Raw genomic sequence first — 19,121 nt, forward strand, 5'->3', positions numbered from 1 at the left:
AGTCGGTTAAGCGACTGCCTTCCGCTCGGGTCATGATCCCAGGGTTCTGGGATCGAGCCCCACATCGGCTCCTGGCTCAGTGGGGAGTCTGCTTCTTCCTCTCCCTCTGCCTGTCCCCCTGCTCATGATCTCTCTCTCTCTGTATCTCTGTCTCAAATGAATAAATAAAATCTTTAAAAAGAGAGAGAGAGAAAAGGTGAACCCCCAAACTGGGAGGAGAGATTGTGACACACAGAAACACGGGAGAGGGTGTTAGAGGATGGGAGGTCAGGGGCTGGGGAAGCCAGGTTGCCCCCTCTGCCCAGGCCAGGACCCTCCCGCGGGGGCTCACCTCATCGGGCGGGTTCTTCACCTTCTGCATGTACCTTCGAACCACATCCTCGGGGTTCTTACCTGCAAGGACACAGCGGGGTAGGCTCGAGGGTGCCTAGAATCTCCCCCTGAGGGCTTGGCTCAGGATGGGGTCAGGGGTCAGAGAGGGGTTGGCAGGAGTCACCTTTCAGCGGTTGCTGCAATCAGAGTTGGTGGCAGAGGGGGTCAGGGGAAAGGGAGCTGAGATCAGGAGATGGAGGTGGAGTTCTAAGTCCTAAGAACAAATTGGAGGTTGGGGTCCGAGGAGTTGGGGTCAAGAGTTAGGTTAGTGGGGTCAGGGTCGGCGCGGAAGGCGTACTCTTCTTGAGGTGCTTCTTCTTGGTCTTGCGGCACACCCCGGGCACGCCGGGCACGGGCTTGACGTCGCTCTTGCTCACGGGCGGCGGGTGCAGGATGGGCTTGGGGGCCCGCGTCAGGCACACGGGCAGGCCCGCCGCACACAGCAGGATCCCGGTCATCCCTGGGGAGAGGGCGGGGCCGTCAGGGGGCGTGGCGCCCACCTGGTCCCCGCCCACCCCGTCCTCCCGCCTTTGGGCGGGCGCCAGAGGCCTCCCCCCAGGCCCCGCCCACCTGCTCGGCCCAGGAATCCTGGGGCCTTCAGGTCAGGATGCGCCAGGGGCCCCCTGGGCCCCACCGCGGGCGGAAGCCGAGTGGAATGCCTTCTGAGGGTCTCGCCCTCCCTAGTGTCAGGGTCCAACGGTAGGGGCGTTTCCTCTGGGCCCCGCCCACCAGACCGCCAGGGGGCGGAGTCACAGGGCTGACAGGTGGGGCCGCCTCCTCGTGGGCCCCGCCCTTCTGTCCCTCCAGGGCAGGATCTCACCTGCTAGGGCCGGATGGACCGGCCCGGTACCATTCAAGTTCTTCACCGGGAGCGCGGGGACCCTGAGGGGAGAAAAGAGGCCGCAGCTGGACTGTAGCCCCACACACCAGAAGATCAGGGGATCCTGGTTTGCATTCTGACTCCTGGGCATACTCTGACCTCTTTGTGCCTGTCCCCGTCATATAGAATGATCACCAGAGATACAGACACCCTTCTATTATGGGGCGGGGTGTGATTGGGATCTCTGCCCCAGTTATAATGTAATGGATCCCTAGACTTACTCCTTTCTTCCCCACTCCTCAGCTCGCCTCCCTTGCAAGAGCTTGGGGTCGAACAGTTCCCTTCTACTGGCCACTGTGCCTGAAACCCAACTGTGAGTGATGATGTAGCCATTCCAACATTTCTCCCCATAAAAGGTTCTGGGAAAGAGGCATTCGGGGATCAAATAAGTTATGAAACACTTCACTGTCTCCTTGAAAATTCACAACATATATGAGCACATTGAAGGCTCTGATAAGTCCTGCATAAAGAAATGTGATTAGGAATGATAAATCCAGGTTTTCCAAAGACATTTTACAATGAACATGTTTTTCCCCTCTCGAAGATCTACTGATGTCAGTTCCTATAATTGAGGCATTGCCCCTCTTCAAATGAAGAGGCCTTAGGAAACCATAGCCTGCTTCCCCTCTTTGCCCTCCCCCACCAAAGAGCTCTGGCTTTTGAAATCAGCCAGAGCTGCCCTCATATCTCAGCTCAAGCACTAACTGGCTGGGTGTCACATAGCACAGTACCTCTCATAAGCCCGCCTCCCACCTGTAAAATGGCACCGTCCTTATGTTTGCTGTGAGGAGTCCATGAAATTCTGCACATCAAGGGTCCAGAAGAATTCCTGGCACCTAATAAAGACTTGAAAGGCAGTACCCATCACCAACACCCCACTGATGCGTAAGCCTGGCTGAGCAGTTTCACCTCTCTGCCCCTCAGCCCACTGAGTCACAGTGTATCTTCCCTTCCCCTTGGAGAGGAAACCATCAAAGTATTGCAGTGACAAGCTTGGGCAAGTCACTGAACCTCTGTGACCCTCTGTTTCCTCATCTGTAGAATGGGGATAGTCATACCTCACCCCCAGGGCTGCTGGGAGGGCGGAATGAGAAGGGTTGCGGCAATCTGCATACCGTGCCCATCTGAGGCTTCACAACTTCAGCGCTGGGTTCCATAAGTGAACTGTGGTCTGGCTGCTGAAGCGCTGGATGGATAAGTCTCAATGAAGACGTGTGTTCTCAAAGCCAGGGGAGCCAGAGGGGCTTGGGAGATGTGCCAGGAGGGTGTGCAGGAAGGGATGGGGGCAGGGACAGCTGGGGAGGTTGCTGCTACCACCCCCCTTGCCTGCCTGCTAAGGTCTGAGCCTGGCCAGGGCTGCCCGGTCACTGGCCCCTGGCAGGCACAGTCGATCGCGGGCAGCCGGCTGGAAGCATCTTTAAGCAAATGGTATGCTTGGCAGGCTTGGGCGCAGCTGCGGTGGGTCCAGAAACACACACACACACTCCTGGGGAATAGGCACTCTATTTCCAAGCACACATATACAAGTGTTACACATAACACACATACAAGTACACACACCACACATACAAGTACACAGATACACACACATAACATGGAGAACACTGCACAAACAGGTACCTCCCCACATGCACACACACACACACACACATCCCAGGAAGCTCCTTCCCCAGACACAGACACAGAATACATGTGCGTGGGGAACACAAAGCCACAAACATTTGCACGCAGACCCACAAACACACCAACACACTAGGGAACACTTACCATGCACACATATATCCAAAGACACACACAGACGGATCTCAGGGAACACACCCCTCGCAAACATGCACGGATTCAGACACACACACACACTCCTGCATGGTAAACACTACACGTGGAGGCGCACCCATGCACACGCCGTGAGGGCATGCCATCAGACGAGAGAAGCCAGCGCCTGCAGCCACACTGCGCATGGGACACGTGCAGACCCACAGACACACAGCTGCTTGGCTGGGGAGGCCCACACTTTGCACAGAGTCCTATGCACCCATCACCGCACACAGCCTCTCCACTCTGCCTGCTCAGCAACACAGACTTAATCTGGGTCCCCTGCAGCACTCCTCCCAGAGCCTTCTGAGGGTGTGGAGAGTGTCTGGAGCAGAGTCGGGGTCATTGAACACTTTGGTGGCCTGAACCACTGAACCCAGCCCCGGAGGGGGCTGCTATTGGCGGGCAGGTACCATGGGACTCCCAGCACCTGGTCAGTTGAGGTGTGTGTGTGCAGAAAGGTGCTGTGCCTCAATTTCCCCATCTGTAATGGGGATAAAGCCTTGTGAGGGTTCGGTGAGTTAAAACATGCAAAGCTCATAGTTTGGTGCAGGGGTGTGAGTGGAGAAGGATTTCCTCCTTCTAGCAGCCTGCTGGGACCCAAGAGATGGGGCTGAGTTTCCATCTGACCCTCTTGGGGCCTGTCATAATCCTCCAGGACCTTCCTGCAGGGTATCACCTAATCTCACCCCTTCCCCTACTCTTACGGGAAAGCAAAGGGGCATGTACCTCAAGCCTCTCCTCTTCCCTGTCCTGTCCTTCAAAAGAGTTCTAGTGTAGGCACAAAGCTAAGGACCTCAATATGTCCAGGTCTCCCCTACCTCCTTTCTTCTTTTGTCTCATAAAAAAAAAAAAAAATCCTTCCTCTTCTCCAGGGCTATCTGTAAATGGATGGCAAGAACAATATTTAGTATGCAAACCACTACTTCTTGTCTCCTACCTGTGGCAGACATCACTAATCCATCACAGCACTCTCAAGCTGAGCAGAATCTTCAGCACAGCCTCTGCTAATCAGTGAGGACAGTTCGCTACCCCAGGTCTATCTGATGTCCAGCATCTGGTCCAGCTCATGACCTTGGTCTTGCTGAGTCTTTGGCCTGGGATTTAGGCAGGGGGGCACCTCAGAAAGGGAAGGTTTCTAAATCTCGGCTGCCCTACAATTTCTGGCAACGCTTAAAAACCACAGAGCCCGATTTACAAAAATTTGTCTTGCTCCTGGGAAGGTTGTGGATAGGGTGTGACAGTGGGGCTGGTTTTTATTTACTCATCATGAGCTAGGGAACAGTGTGAAGGCAGCCCCCAGCCTCTCTGAATCTGCAGGCCCCCTGAGAGAATCCAGGGTAACAGGTTTCCCACGATGCCCGAGCGTGGGAGCCACCCGGGGCCCCCTTTTGATGTGGGACGCACTGTTTCCTCCGAGTCAGCGAGCACATCCTCCTGCCCTGGACAAGAGTTTGCTGCCCGCAGGCCTCCCGGAAGGGGGGCCGGCCTGCACTCTCTGCTCCACCCTCTTGGGGCCCAGCCTGACAAAGGGTAGTAGGAAGCCATCAGGCCCCCTTGAGATCTGCTCTGCCCAGAAGACAGGCCTGGCCACCCCAAGGTGGAGATGGGTCCCACTGCCACGCTGGTTTTCTTGCTGTCTTTCCCACCTCTGCATCAGGTCCTGTTCTTCCTCTGCCCTCAACCCCGCACAGATCCTACCTTGCTCAGAGTAAAAGCCAACCTCCTTACCCTATGTGAGATAGCCAATACCTACCCCTTGAACTCTGTTTCCCCTGTGGTCACCCCTCACCCATTCTACCCCAGCCTCCCTGGTCTTCGTGTTGTTCCTCGAACACACCAGCCACATTCCCACCCCAGGGCCTTTGCACTTGCTGATCTCTCTCTCCCAGAATGCTCTTCCCCAGATATCCTCACGCCTTGGTCCCTCACTTAACACAGATTTATGCTCAAATGTCACCTTATCAGAGACCTTCCCTACCATTTTACTCCAGAGAAATCTCTGTCTTTGCATTACCTTATTGACTGATTGATTGTCCTAGCACTAACCATGACCTGATTATAAAGTCTTTGGTCTGACCAGGCCCTCCCTGCCTCTGTGACCTCATCTCCTACCCGTTCCATCTCTCTTCTCTGGACACATCTGCTGTGGCTCTAACCCACGGAGCATAGTCCCCTGTCAAGGCCTTTGCACCTGCTGTGCCCTCTGCCCCAAGGCTTTCCCCCCAGATGCTGAATGGCTCTCCTAGTTCACCTCCTCAGAGAGACTTTCCTTGACCACCTGACTTCAACCCTAGTATACAGCACATAGCAGGTGTTTGATAAACACTTGTTGCATGAAGAAAGGGAGGCTGAATTTGGTGGGAACATTCTGAGCAGGTGACTCACGAGCACATGCTCAGGTGCATTCTCCCCATGGGTTCTCTGCACATATTTGAAGTGAGCCTTGAAGCAGGTGTCCCAGAGAAACACCATCTGCGGCCTCTAGTCCCCTGGAGCTTCTCTGCCGGTACTCACACTCAGGTGGCATCCTGCCCAACAGCCAAAGCAAACATCCCCTGAGAAATTCCCAGAAATCCTCCACATCCCACTTGGGGCAGAGGTTTCATGGTTAGGTTTTGGGGAACCCGGGCATTGCACAGAAATTGTCTTAGTGAATGTGCCACACAGAGACAGACAGTGGGGTGTTCTCCCTGGTCAAAAATTCCAGGTACTCACTATGGGTCCGATGCTGTTGTCCTGCTTCACTCCCTCATCTAATCGTACCCCAAAGTCTGTGACATCCGTCTACAGAGAGTGAAAAACTCCGGCCCAGAGAGCTGAAGTAATTTGCCAGTGGCAGAGCCAGGATTCCAGCCCAGGCTGTCAGACTCCAGAGTCTGTGCTCTTAGCCATATGACAGAACCAAGTTCCCTCACCATGGCTTAGCGGCCCAGGCAGGAGGCTCTGTCTGAGAGAAAAACCCCCGGGATTAGTCTGGGAAAGAGGGGTGGGGTGTTTAGGTTTCCTCCTTGCCAAGGAAGAGCAGAGATGCTTCATATCTATGCTGGTTGGAAGGCAATGCTCAAAGACAGGGTGAGATAATGTGAGATTTTCCTAGCTGCTGTTCCTCACACTGTTCCCTGCCTTTTTCCTGCCTGGGCACCTCTGCCACACTGTTCCTCCTGCCTGTCCCTACTGTCTATTCCCAATTCACATCTGTTCTTTGAAGACAGGTTCAAAGGCCACTGTCTTCCTGAGGTCTTTTCTGATCTACCTCAAGTGGATTCATAGCCACCCCCTTTTAATTCCCAAGGGACCATGTTTCTCCCTCTCTCTGTCTCTCTCTTTTTAGGATACAGACATTTTATCTTGCTTTCTGGTTTTATGGTTCCACTTCTATCTCTTGCGCCAGGTTGTGAGCTTCTAGAAATGTGTCTGAACCAGCCCTGGGGCCCTAGGATTGCAGATGAAACTCCATGCAAATGGGTTCTCAAGAAGTACCGAATGGAAGAGTTGAACCAAAGGAGAAATTGGCCTGCTAGCTCTGTGGTCCCTTCAGAGAACCCATAGTGCCCTTAGAAACAGCAGTTCTAATACCAACATCCCCCGCGAGACAAGGTTGAAGCAGGGATGGCAGATACACGGCATGTGTAGTACTCTTACCAATCCTGCACCCATGGCAGGCATCACCAATCGATCTCAGCACTCCTTTCTATTAAGCCAAAATGCAACTTCAGACTCCTCCTCAAGAATGCTCCTGGAAGACGTAACCTTTCAAGCAGAGATGGTGCATGAGATGAAATCTATTTGTCATTTGTTTTAAGGATGATGGGACTGAGGCCAAGAGAAGGGAAGTGACTTCACTAAGGTCACCCAGCTGGTTAGTGGTGCACCTGGCACTAGTTCCTGGAGCTTCTGAGTCAGAGGCCAGGGCTGACCCCACCAGGCCGATCTGTGGGGCCATCTGGAGTTGAGCAAGCTTTCTGAGTCCACCGGACCCTACAGGTGGGCTGAAGTTCTTGACCTGGACCCTGGAGCTGGCTCAGGCCCAGGTAGGCTGCATGAGCAGCTATACGAGTGGACCCATGTGCCTGCTCTGGCTAACCCTCTCTCTATCCCAGGCATAAAGGGGAGTTCAGGACCCCAGGGAAGAAGGAAGCCACATGGACATTCCCTTTAGGCCAACTGTGTTTCCATCCCTCTGCCCACATCTGGCCTCCCTGTCTGCCCCCTGCCGCCACACCCTGGATAGACGCCAGGCATGTCCCATTCTCGGTGATGGTTTCCAGATCCCCTGATTGGCCTCAGGGGCTGTCAGGACACCTGGCACTTCAAAAGAGTTCTAGTGTAGGCACAACGCTAAGGACCTCAATATGTCTAGGTCTCCCCTACCTCCTTTCTTCCTTTGTCTCATAAAAAAAAAAAAAATCTTTCCTCTTCTCCAGGGCTATCTGTAAATGGATGGCAAGAACAATATTTAGTATGCAAACCACTACTTCTTGTCTCCTACCTGTGGCAGACATCACTAACCCATCACAGCACTCTCAAGCTGAGCAGAATCTTCAAGGTCCCTTGAGGGACCTTGGGAGGCTCCAGCTTCAGTCAGTTGGGTTCCAAGTGGGTAAGTAACGGGCAGAAGTGAGAGCGCCATGTCATGGGAGAAGGAAGTTGAACAGACCCTGGGGATCCCCCAAGTTCCTTGGGCCTGCTCCCCTCACCTGCCCCCATTCAGTGCCCCCTCCACCTGTACCTGAGGCCAGCCAAGTCTCCACTCCCACCCCCCTCTGCAGGGCCTGGGGCTGAGGACATCACAGTGAGCTCCAGGGTGCTCCCCGGGCCCAGCAAAACCACAGGCCATCAATGGCGGCTGTCTGGAGGCCTTTGCTCATTTCCCCATTCTGCCTGGACAAGCTCTGAGCTTCTGTGGGCCTCAGTTTCCCCTCTGTCCGATGGGACCTCTCATCCCTGCCCCTGTCCACTCCTAGGGAATAAAGGGTGAAAAGTCCCCTAGAGAGACTTTTGGGGGTCTGGTTGCCACTTAGGGCCAGATTTATTGAGAGGCCTGGGGGAAAGCCTCTCGATGGGGGAGAGCATCACTCTCATTTAACCCCCTGGGCTCCCAGCCCCCTAGAGCAGGGCTCTGTCAGGGGAACCCGGGCAGGGGAGGGGAGGGGAGGGCTGGGCTGGCGGTTCCCACGGCCTGGGGCAGCCACATGCAGACAGGAGTGTGTGGTTTGGCCTCCCAGGGAGCAGGGCAGGAAGTGCTTCAGGTCTGGGGCGTGGGGGTGTTTGGTTTGACCTTGTGGTGAGGCGCTTGGAGGGAGGGGAGACTGCACACCAGTGAGGCCAGGAAAAGGGGGAGGGTGGGCAGGCCACAGGCCCGATGGGGGGACACGGTGAGGGTGAGACTTTTCATGGTGTACTTTTCAGTACTTTGTTGGTTTTGAAGCATTGAAATGTAATACCTATTAACTGAAGAACCAAATTTGAATTCTTTAAAATAAAAACGTAAAATCACTGTGGAAGTAAAAAACAGGAGGAAAACACCCAAATACACCGACAATATCAAAGCCCACCTCCAGATGGGCTCCTGCCTCCTGCATCAGCCCCACCTGCAGCATATTCTCAATAACCAGAGGGAACCTGTTACAACAAAGTCACACCCGTCTCTCCGCAGCTGACAACACCACGGGCTTCCATTTCACTCAGAATCAAAGCCCAAGACCCCCCACAGTCTCAGGGCCCTAGAGGACTGGCCCCATTTCATCTCTGACCCCCCACCCCACCCCCTGCAGCCTCTCCAGCCACACCGACCTCCTCAAACATACCAGGCCTGCTCCTGCCTCAGGGCCTTTGCACAAGCTGCTCCCTCTGTCTGGAATGCTCTTCCCACAGTTCTCTGCGTGGCTTGCTTTTTAACCTCCTTTAGTCTTTGCTCAAATGTTACATTCTCTTGGAGGCCTCTTGTGACCTCCTTATTTAAAATCACATCCCTCTCATCAGCCCTTATGTGTTGCCCACTCTTTATGTTCCTTCAGCAGTAGTTACTCCTCTCTGGACCACATTCTAGAATTTATTTATTTCGTTTACTGTTTGTCTCTCACTAGACTGTGGTTCCGGGAGGGGAGGGATTATCTGCTTTTTCCTTGTTGCATCCCCAGGGCCCCAAACAATGCCTGGCACACAGTAGTTGCTCGATATATATGGGCTAATTCATTTAAAAACAGGTGAACATAAGGCCATAAAGAAGGTCAAAAGAGCAGCAAACTGTGACAGATAAAAAGACGACAGATAAAGGGTTAAGACCCTTAACACACAAGGAACATGTGCAAATCAATAAGGAAGAAATAAACAGCCCAAGAGAAGGATAAGCAAAAGGAATAGACAAGTAATTGGCGAAAGAAGGAACCACTGGCAGCCAGCAAACAGAAGAGGTTCTCAGGCTCACGAAGAACCAGAGGGGGCATTGCTAGGGCACCGCTCAGGTTGGCGTGGTGTGCAAGCCTGCTGGGGCTGAACGGGAGAAGCACCCCTTCCTGCTGCTGGCGGGCCATGTAGACGGTGCGTGCAGGCTCAGAAACACAGGCACTTTGACATCTGGCCTCATGCTGGACGGCGGCCTCGCATCACAGGTGCAGTAACTGGGGACCAGAGGGGGCAATGAGTCCCACTGGGGTCATACAGTGAGGCAGGGGGCCGAAGCGGGGCCCGGCCACTCCCCCCGGGGCTGACGCCCTGTGCGATCAGGCCGGGTCTCTGGGACCCTGGCAGGAAACCTGGGGTGGACAGGCAGGGGGGTAGGGCACCCCGGTACCCTGGCCGACTGGGAATTTCGAATCACACACCCAACTGGGGGACCTTGAGCAAGTGTCAGCCTTTCGGAGCCTCGTTTCTTCATGTGAAGAGTGGGGAAAATCGGACTCCCCGCGTGGGGTTTCTGTGGGCATTCAGACAGGCAATGTGTGTAGAGGCCGTGAAATGAGGCCTGGGACAAAGCAAGTGCTCAGTAAATGGAAACAGGCCTGCAGCTGTCCCCTCTCTCCCCTCCACCACGTGGGGTGGAAACTCTGAGTCTGCCCCGCAGCTCCGTTCCAAAGTGCTGGACGCTGCCCTCCCAGGAGACAGGGCGGATCTTCCCCCACCCCTGTGTGTCCCCCAGGCCCGGACTGCCAGCTGGCTCCCTGCCCCAACACAGGGGCAGTGGAAAAGTACCGAGGCCAGGGGCCCGCTGTGGCCCCACGGGCTGTGTGACCTTGGGCAAGTCGGGGCCCCTCTCCCGTCCTAGTCCCCACCCGGGGCTGAGATGCGGCTGGGAAGTGATCATACGGGGCAGGCAATATTAAAGCTTTGCACGCCATGGGCCCTGCTGAGCCGCCACACATGAGTGGCAGTGGTTTTAGCTCCGTTTGGCAGAGAGGGAAACTGAGGCTAGGGAGGCGAAGCCATGCGCCCAAGGTCACCCAGCCGGGAAAGGACTGGACTCGGAGTCTGTGTCAGTCCTGTGGGACAGAAGGAAGTGCAGAGAAGGGGGCAGGAAGGAAAAGGAAAGGTGGCCGAGGGGAACCACAGACAGACAGATGGACAGAGAGACACAGAGACCCATACATAGAGATACCGTTATCAGCTGAGCTGTGTCCCCCTAGAACTCCAATGTTGAAGTCCTTACCCCCAGTGCCTCGGACACTTTGGAGAGCGGGTCCTCGCAGAGGGGATTAGAATAAGGTCTGAGGACTTTAGGGCAGGCCCTAACCTAGGACTGCTGTCCTCACAAAGAGGAAACTGGACACATAAACATAGAGTCAGAGAGACCATGTGGAAGGCCATGAGGGCTCAGGGGTGTGGGGGACCAGGGCGAAGCCTGGGGGGCTGGCTGCCTGGCTCCTCAGAGACCCCCACCTGCCTCCCCTCATAGGCTGTGCCCTGGCAACAGAGGCTTCAGCCGGGAGGAACCAGGGTCGGCTACCCCCACCCGCCTTCCTCACACCCCTTCATTCCAAGGCAGACCCCACAGGTCCTGGGCTCACACCCCACTCTGAGCCACACAGCGTATTTTTAGCTGGGGTTCCTTGGAGGGGAGGGGAGGGGGCCTTGACACAGGCTTATCTGGCTGGGCAGGGTCTGCATGGCTGGGGAGGGGTGAGAAAGCCCTTGACAATTTCCACCCCCCCTTTCCAGGCCAATGTCTGTTCTCAGAGAGGGTAACAAACGGCTCCCAGGGGGAGTACACACCCAGTACCCCCTGGAGGTCACGGGAGGACATGGTCAATGATCAGCACAGCACTCCCAAGGAGAAATTCTTCTTCTCCCCATAGCCCTCTTGAGCTCAAGCACACTCTATAGCTCCCCACTGTTGGTAGCAAAAAGCCCAGGCTCCCCTAAGGCTCCACACAATCTCGCTCTATACCCCCATTTGGGAAAATTCTCAGCACCTACTGTTCCAGCAGGAAACCTCCATCCTTGTACGGTCCCCAGAACCTGCTGGCCACATTCCTACTCCCACCCCTTTGCACCTGCAGGGCCACTACCTGAGATGTCCTTCCCTGAATGTACCATGTTCTCCAAGCCCCGCTGAATTGCATATGCTATTCCCTCAATCTGGAATAGCCTTTTTCCAGATCTGGCTACCTCCTCAGAGGGGTCTTCCCTGACCCCCGCCTCATTCCCTCTCGATCATACCACCCTGTCCCCATACCTCCAAGCGCTTCCCTCTCTCTCCAGCGATTGTGTTCATTTACTCATTTACTTGCTGTATGTCTGTCTCCCCATCACTCTGGGCCCCACGTGTCTTGTTCAGTTCTGTGAACACACACCCACGGTACGTACTTGGAGAATTAATACTGAGCAATAAAAGCTGAGTAATTCCCAGCCAGCTCTGAAACACTGGATTGCACAAAGTTCATCAGTGACTAAGAAATCCACTTCACCTGGAAATCCACTGAACACATGGTAAAAGTGATGCAAAACGTTCCTGGACCAATTCTTACGATCACTATGTAGGATATATGCCTGCGTATTCTATTCTATTCTATTCTATTCTATCGCATTCCACTCCATTCCATTCTATTCCCTTCCAAGAAAAATCTGGTTACAACCTTTTGATTTCATAACCCATTAGTGGGTTACAACAATACAGCCCCAGAGAGGTTCTCAAATTTTTGCTGCCGAGGTCCCTGAACTTCCCTGGTCCTGCCCCCTCCACACCCACTTCAGCTTGCTGACTACGCTTGCTGTCATTTGGGGGCCTGCCAGCCCTCCTTTCTCATAACAGAGCCAGGCTGCTACCTACAAGGAACACTCCAGTCCCATGACCCCAAGTGGGTGAGTCCCTGCTGCAACGCCTCCCCGAGAGGACTTTTGACCTCCATGGGGCTCCTCTCTGTTGGCACCGGGCCACACGGGGTGCACCTCTGCTTGTCCCCATGGCCCTCCCTCTTACCCTGCAGGAACGACCTGAAGGGAAGGCGCAGGGAAGGGTGAGGAGGCAGGAGGCAGCTTCTGCAAGCCACCCGAAGAATCAGGAGTAATTCACTGCTCCGAGCCCCCACGGCGGCTCTCTTGCCCCCACGCCAACCCTCTCCCTGGGTGCCAACTATCGTTCAGGTCCACAGCGTCCCCACACAATGGACATCCTGCTCCCATTTGCCAGGTGATGAGGCTGCGGCTCAGTGAAGGGGAAGGATGCGCGCCCCAGACCGCATAACTCAGACGTGGCTGAGAGGGCGTCTGAACCCAAGCAGTCACTTTCAAAGGGACAGAAGGCAGGCGAGGCAGCCAGCTTTAGGGTCCCGTCCCTTCTCCAGCCTGGAGGTGGAGACCTCAAAGGTTCTGTCCAGATCTGACCTTTGCTGGTCTTCCCTGGATCATGCCACGGTGAGAGAAGCACAGCTGGCTCTTGGTGCCCACCCCTCCTCTTGGGCACCACGGCCCACACCCCACCCGGTCATTTCCCTTCTGGTCTGTCTCAAGGTCAAGGTCTTTGCTCCTCCTTCTCATTCCCACTCCGTCAGGCTGAGACTGATGGAGTCAGGGCTCTAGGGCAGGCAGCTGACAGACTGTCGCTGGGTCCCTATCCCGAGGCCTGGGATGCCCTCACCCGGGGGGGATTTCCTCAGTGAAATCCTGCTGGGAAAGCCAATTCATAGGAGATTCCTGAAAGGGCTGCTCTGGCTAAACAAGAGCAGAGAGGCTGGCTCCTGCGGGCCTGACTTCTCCTCGTCCACCACCCCTTGCTGCCACTACCCCAGGCCACCGGGGAGTCTCCAGAGCCGCCCCCCACCCCCGAAAACCACAGTATCAGCCCAGAGTAACAGGGATACTTCAGGTGTGGCCTATCGGGGAAATATTCCGACCAAGTGGCCGGTGCTTGTTGGAGCCTCCACACGAGATGGACGTGAGACTTGGGGGAGAGGCAAGAACCCTCTAAAACTTCCAAGACAACACAGTCTCTGGAATCCGCCTGGCTCGGAATTCCGAGCCCTGCTCTCCAGCCGGCTGACTGTCAGAAGGTAACATGCCTCTCCCAGCCTCGGCCTCCCCACCTGCAACCTGGGCATGATAGAACCGTCTGGAGTAGTAAGTGAGGTGCGGCAGATAGTTGAGCAAGGGATACACACGGAGCTCGCACCATGACTGCTGCTGTGGCCCCCGGGCTTGTGAATCATGGGATCCTGGGGGTCGTTAGGAACCCCACCCCCGCCCGCCGTGCTTGGGCGTTCTCATGCGTCAATTGGGGGTGATGCTGGTACCTACCTCGTACGTAGCGTCCCCGAGCGCGTTAAGGTGCTTAATTAACGCTTGGCACAAAGTGAACACCTACTAGATGCTAGATACTGCTTGTGACTGTTAGGATCACTGCGATTCTGCGCTCCTAGCCCCGGAGGGCAGCCCCCCTGCGCCCGGGGGCCCGTCTTACCCCGGCGGGATGGAGGCGCGTGCGCTCACGCTGGTGGCGCGCTGGGGCCCGGGCCGGTTGAGGTTGTTCTGCCCCGGGGTGGGCGCGCCGCCGGGGGCGCTCGGGCTCCGCGGGGCCGCCGCCGGCTCGGCGGGGCCGGCGGCGGGCGCGGCCCAGAGCGCGGCGCCCGCGAAGGTAGCGCTGGGGCGCACGGCGAGCGCGCCCGGCGGCCCTCCCGGCGGCGGCGGCGGCTGCGGGGGCGCGGGGGGCGCCTTGCGGCGCTGCGAGGCCAGGATGGCGTTGGAGGCGGCGCGCGTGCTGTTGACCAGCAGGCACTGCTGGCACGAGCAGGGCTGGCCCGAGCTGGCGCCCACGGGCCACGACTGCGACTTGGGGATGGAGCCGACGGTGAGCGGGTAGGCGAGGTCCAGGCGGCGGCGTAGGCGGCGGCGGCGGCGCGTCTGGCGGTTCATCTGCGACATGCTGTTGAAGTAGATGAGGTAGCAGAAGCCGAGCGACGAGAGGTCGAGCCACGGGTGCTGCTTCTCGTAGGCGTTCTGGATGGTGATGCAGATGTCCATGTCGTAGGCCGTCCACGCGCCGCCGTCGTTCTCCCACTCCCACACGATGCCCTTGCCCGGCGCCGACGACGGGTCGTAGAAGTTGCGCCGCACGGGCCGCATGGTGCCTGCGCTCACAAGGGGAGGGCGGTCAGAGCGGGGGGACGGGCACCCGCCCTCCGGGGTCAGCAGCCACACCGGAGCGGTGGCCGCACAGGCCCCGGGGGAGTGGGGAGTGGGGAGTGGGGCGGGGGCGAGGGGGTGCGGGGGCTGTTGGGACCCGGGTGCGGGGAGCAGGGACAGCCGGGCCATGGCCATGCGAGCGGGGTGGGGGGCAGGCCGGCCTTCTTGCCTCATTCCAAACTTCTTTCATTCATCCATCCCCTCATCGGTGCTTTAATTCAAGCACAAATTCATCTCTTCACTCAACCACTCTTCCACTGGCTCATTTGTTCATTCATTCATTCGCGCCTTAGTTCTTGCATTCATATCTTCCGGGGTTCGTTCATTCAGTAATTCTTTCATTCGATCCTTCACCCATGCCTGCAGTCATCCCTTATGCTTCTCACTGGTGCATGTCTTCTCACTCCCTAATTTAATTCATGCATTCAGCCATTCCCTCATTTACTGCCACCCTATTTAAAAATGTGCCACCCCTCCACATACTTCCTTTTCTCTCTCTCCATCCCTGCTTGGTTTTCTCCATCTGGCATAAGTTATATTTTACCTATTTATCTTGTTTTCTGTCTCCTCTCACTAGAATGTCACCAAGGCAGGGACTTCGTTTTCCTCCCTGCTGTGTCCCCAACGCCTGCGCACAGTAGGTGCTCTCAACAGATCATTGCTGAGTGTATGAATGCATTTCCTAGTTCAGACCCTGATCCTTTTGGGGTGTGGTTACTCTTGTGTTCCTTCATGCCTTTTGCTCATTCCTGCGTCTGTCCATCCCTTCGCCCACCAATTCCTTTGTTTTTTGTTCATCTGTTTGTTCATGTGTTCCTTCCTTTAACAGACATCTGCTGACTACTCTTTGGAGGGCTCCACACCCAGTGCTCATTGAAAAGGCACAGAACCACATGATAACCCCAGCCAGGTGGGTATTCATGCCCCCACTTGGAAAAATGAGGGCATTGAAGTTTTGCTCTCAACCACTGCTTCATGTTCCCAAAGCTCTAGGGGCTCCCTGGCGCACTGCATGAAAACAGAGATAAGGTGAGGTCCAGGCTGCAGGACTTCTCAGAGGCTTTAGCCTGCTCTGTGCCTTGGGACCACTGTGGAGGGATAGTTTTGACACCTGCAGGAAGGCTGCACACTTGACTGCTTCTCAGCTGTGGGCAAGTCCCTTCAGCCTGCCTGGGTCTTGGTGGCCCCAGCTCGAAAATGAAGGTGATGCCGAGCTCATGACGCGCCCTCCCCCTCCCCCTCTGCACAGAGCTGCCGGGAGGATTCGGTAAAGAGCCACAGAGCCCAGGGACTAGGCTGGGCACCAGGGGCTGGGAGGCAGACACATTTCATTTCAAGTCCCCACTGCCCAACGTGCCAGCTCTGTGACTGTGGTCCCGTGCCTCAACATCCCTGAGCTCCAGCTTTCTCATCTCTAAAATGGGCATAAGCAACCCCACAACCCCCTTGTGAGGTTGTGAAAAGGACCACTCTGATGATTCCAAAATCCATCATTTCCAGACCCACCCTCTCCCTCTGAGAGCTTGTGGATCCAGCTGCCTCCTCGGCACGCTCCTGAGGAGGTCCAACGGGCATCTCAAACTCACCCCTGGTAAAGCAGAACTCTGATGCTTCCCCACCCTGAACCTGCTCCTCCTGAAGTGGTTCCCATTGCAAATGCTGGATAGAGCTCTATCCTTCCAGCTGCTTGCACCCCAATACCGCCCACCCCCAAATTTGGACTCATCCCTGACTTACCTCATACCTTACATCCAGTCCATTAGTAGACCCAGTCCCCTCTACCTTCAGATACATCCCAGGCCTGACCACTTCTCACTGCAGTGATTCCACCTGGTCTAACCCACTGTCTCTCTCCTGCCTGGACTGTTGCAGTAGACTCACGACTGGCCTCTGCTTCTGCCCTTGCATTCTGTAGTCTGTTCCCCACATGGCAGCCAGAGGGATCTTTTTCAATGCAAATCAGATTACATCTTTCTTCTGCTCAAAATCCTCCCATGGCCTCCCCTCTTACTGGGAATAAAAGCCAAAGTCCTCGCTATGACCTCCAAAGCCCCCATTGTCTACCAAACTCCTCCCATGAGTCTACAAAGTCCCGTCTTCCTCTCTGACTTATTACCCTCCCACCTCCCTCTCACTCACTCCACTCCAGCTACCCTGGCCTCCTTGCCGTTCCTCCAACACCCCAAGCACTGTCCAGGCTCAGGGCTTTGCATCTGCTCTTCCCTCCACCTGGAATATTACTTGGGGGGCCCCAGATGTTCTCCTAGTTTCCTTCCTCCTTCCTTTCGGGTCTCTGCTCCAATGTCACCTGTTTAGAAAGACTTTCCCAGACCACCTTCTAACACAGCTGTCCCGGTTGCCATCTTCTTGCCGGGTGTTCTTTTTCTTTTGGCACTCAGCACTACCTGATATGATATATTCATCTGCATACTTTCTTTATTCTCTGTCTCTTCCCACCTGGCTGTCAGCCCAAGAAGTCAGGGACCTTGACTGCTTTGCTCACTGCTATACCCTAGTGCCAAGCACAGAGCCTGGCAGACAGCAGACCCTCACAACATGGAGTGCATTTCGGCTGTTAACTGGCATAACCCCAAGGTGCCTGGCCCAGGGATCTGCAGCCAGATGGGTGGGGACCCACCACGGACCTTCTTGAAGACCCCTGCCTCCCCCTGCCTTGCTCAGGCTTCTCTCTCCTGAGCACAGACTCTCCCTGACCTTCACTTGGGTCCCTACCCAGGGCTGGAACAGCTTGTCCTCTGCTCTCTCTCTCCTCTGTCAGAATCCCAAGGGTTATGGACTACTCCTGCCTCTGTCAACTGCCCAGACCCCGAGAGCTGGGAAAATCGAGGCAGACAGCTGCAGCCGTGGATGTGAGAGAGACCTGTGAGGATGGAGTCCCTGGACTCCTGTATTGTTCAAGCCGATCATGTGAACACATGATCCTCCCCCGTCTCCTGGGCTGCCTCATTTTGATGCCTGATTTATCATTTTAATTGAGTGTGTGCATATCGATTTTTTCCTTGACAATGCTCTTCCTCCAGGGCAGGCCTGAGAGGGGGTTAGAGGAAACATTTCTGGATCCCGTTCCTGCTCTGCTCCTGAGTGCTGGTCTTCTCCTCCCAGAGTCTGTTTGCCCGTCTGCAAAATGAGGGCTCGTGAGAGATGATCTTCAGGTCTGATGTGCCTGAAGTCCCGCCCTGAGCCTCCTAGTGAGGGTTAAGGTGCTGTGTTACCTGGAAGGTATAACCCCTGGATGGTAAGGGAAAGGATGGGAACTTGCTTTCGTTAGCCTCTGGGTGTCAGGTCTTGAGCTGGGCAGGGTGGGGTCAGAGATGGGAGGTGCAGAATGAAGTGGTTGAGAGAAACAACTCAGAAATCTCATGGGCCATGTCAAATCCTGGCTCCACACATAGCCTCAGTGTCTTCATCTGTAAAATGGGGGTATGAATACATACCCCCAAAGAATTACTGTAGGACAAAACAAGATAATGCTGGTCATAGGTGCTCAGCAGAGTGCTTGGCCCCACAGTAGGTGCTCAATGAATGTTAACTAAGACAGCTGTTATTACTACATACATTACCCGCATTCCCCAAGTCCCAGCTCTCATTCACTTGGTGAACTCCTATTCATCCAACAAATCCCTCCCCGTGTCCCCCTCTTCCTGGACTTGCTTTTCTGTTTCTGCTGCTATGGCTGGCACATGCAGCTTTATATTGCCCAAGTGTCCTTGCATTGTCATTAAATCATTCGTTGTTGTTCTTAATCTCCTTTGCTGGTGGATGACTTTCAGGAGGACAAGAACCAGGCCGGACCCACACCTGCGTTCCCAGCGCCAGGCACAGATCCTTGTGCAAAGGAGGTGTCTGCAACGGAAACAGGCAGCCTACTTGGCACAGGTCAGGGCTCGGAGGGAGTGGAAAGGGGAAGCGGGGACAGGGCTGGAAAGGCCGGTGTTGGCCAGCCCCACGACAAAGGACTCCGGGAGCCCCTCCCAGCAGGTCAGGGCCAGCCAGCCCAGGCGTCCCTCTCTCCAGGGCTCTATTTACCAGGTATCGATTTTCCTGCCTGTTTACTGGTAGTTATTAAAGGCTGCGTCCCTGGAGTCCTTTTCAAACGAGATTGGAACCTGGAGAGCTGGAGTAATTAGGGCAGCTGCCATCCTCCCTGCTGGGCCCTGCACCCCGTCGTGTCTGCCGCCCGCCCATCCGTCCACCTCGGGCTCAGGCTGGCCGGGGACCAGGCCGAGGGGGGCCGGCTGGGTCCTGGGTGACCTGCCTGGGCTGCAATCTTCAGATTTCCAAGGGAGCAAGAACACTTCTCCCCAGTGGCTTTGGCCTAGATTTTTGGCCAGAACAATGGGTCTAAGATGGGGCCAGAGGTTCTTCAGCCTGGGAAACTGGGGGCCTGGAAGCACAGCTGGTCTTTCTCACCCACCCACTC

The 19,121-nt window shown here is 55.6% G+C and overlaps 1 protein-coding gene across 1 annotated transcript in view; it reads right to left on the reverse strand.

Moving 5' to 3' along the window:
- DTX1 (deltex E3 ubiquitin ligase 1) overlaps window positions 1–19,121 on the reverse strand; it is a 35,768-nt gene that overhangs the window by 2,973 nt on the left and 13,674 nt on the right. Inside the window, exons 3-6 of the mRNA XM_081802173.1 lie at window positions 13,959–14,625; window positions 1,193–1,254; window positions 671–832; window positions 332–393 (exon numbers count right to left, since the gene is read on the reverse strand). Coding sequence (XP_081658299.1) covers window positions 332–393; window positions 671–832; window positions 1,193–1,254; window positions 13,959–14,625 — 953 coding nt within the window. The remainder of the gene's footprint in view (window positions 1–331; window positions 394–670; window positions 833–1,192; window positions 1,255–13,958; window positions 14,626–19,121) is intronic.

Source organism: Leptonychotes weddellii, chromosome 13 (genome assembly GCF_054177405.1).
Source record: "Leptonychotes weddellii isolate Sample4059 chromosome 13, ASM5417740v2, whole genome shotgun sequence".
Lineage (NCBI taxonomy): Eukaryota > Metazoa > Chordata > Mammalia > Carnivora > Phocidae > Leptonychotes > Leptonychotes weddellii.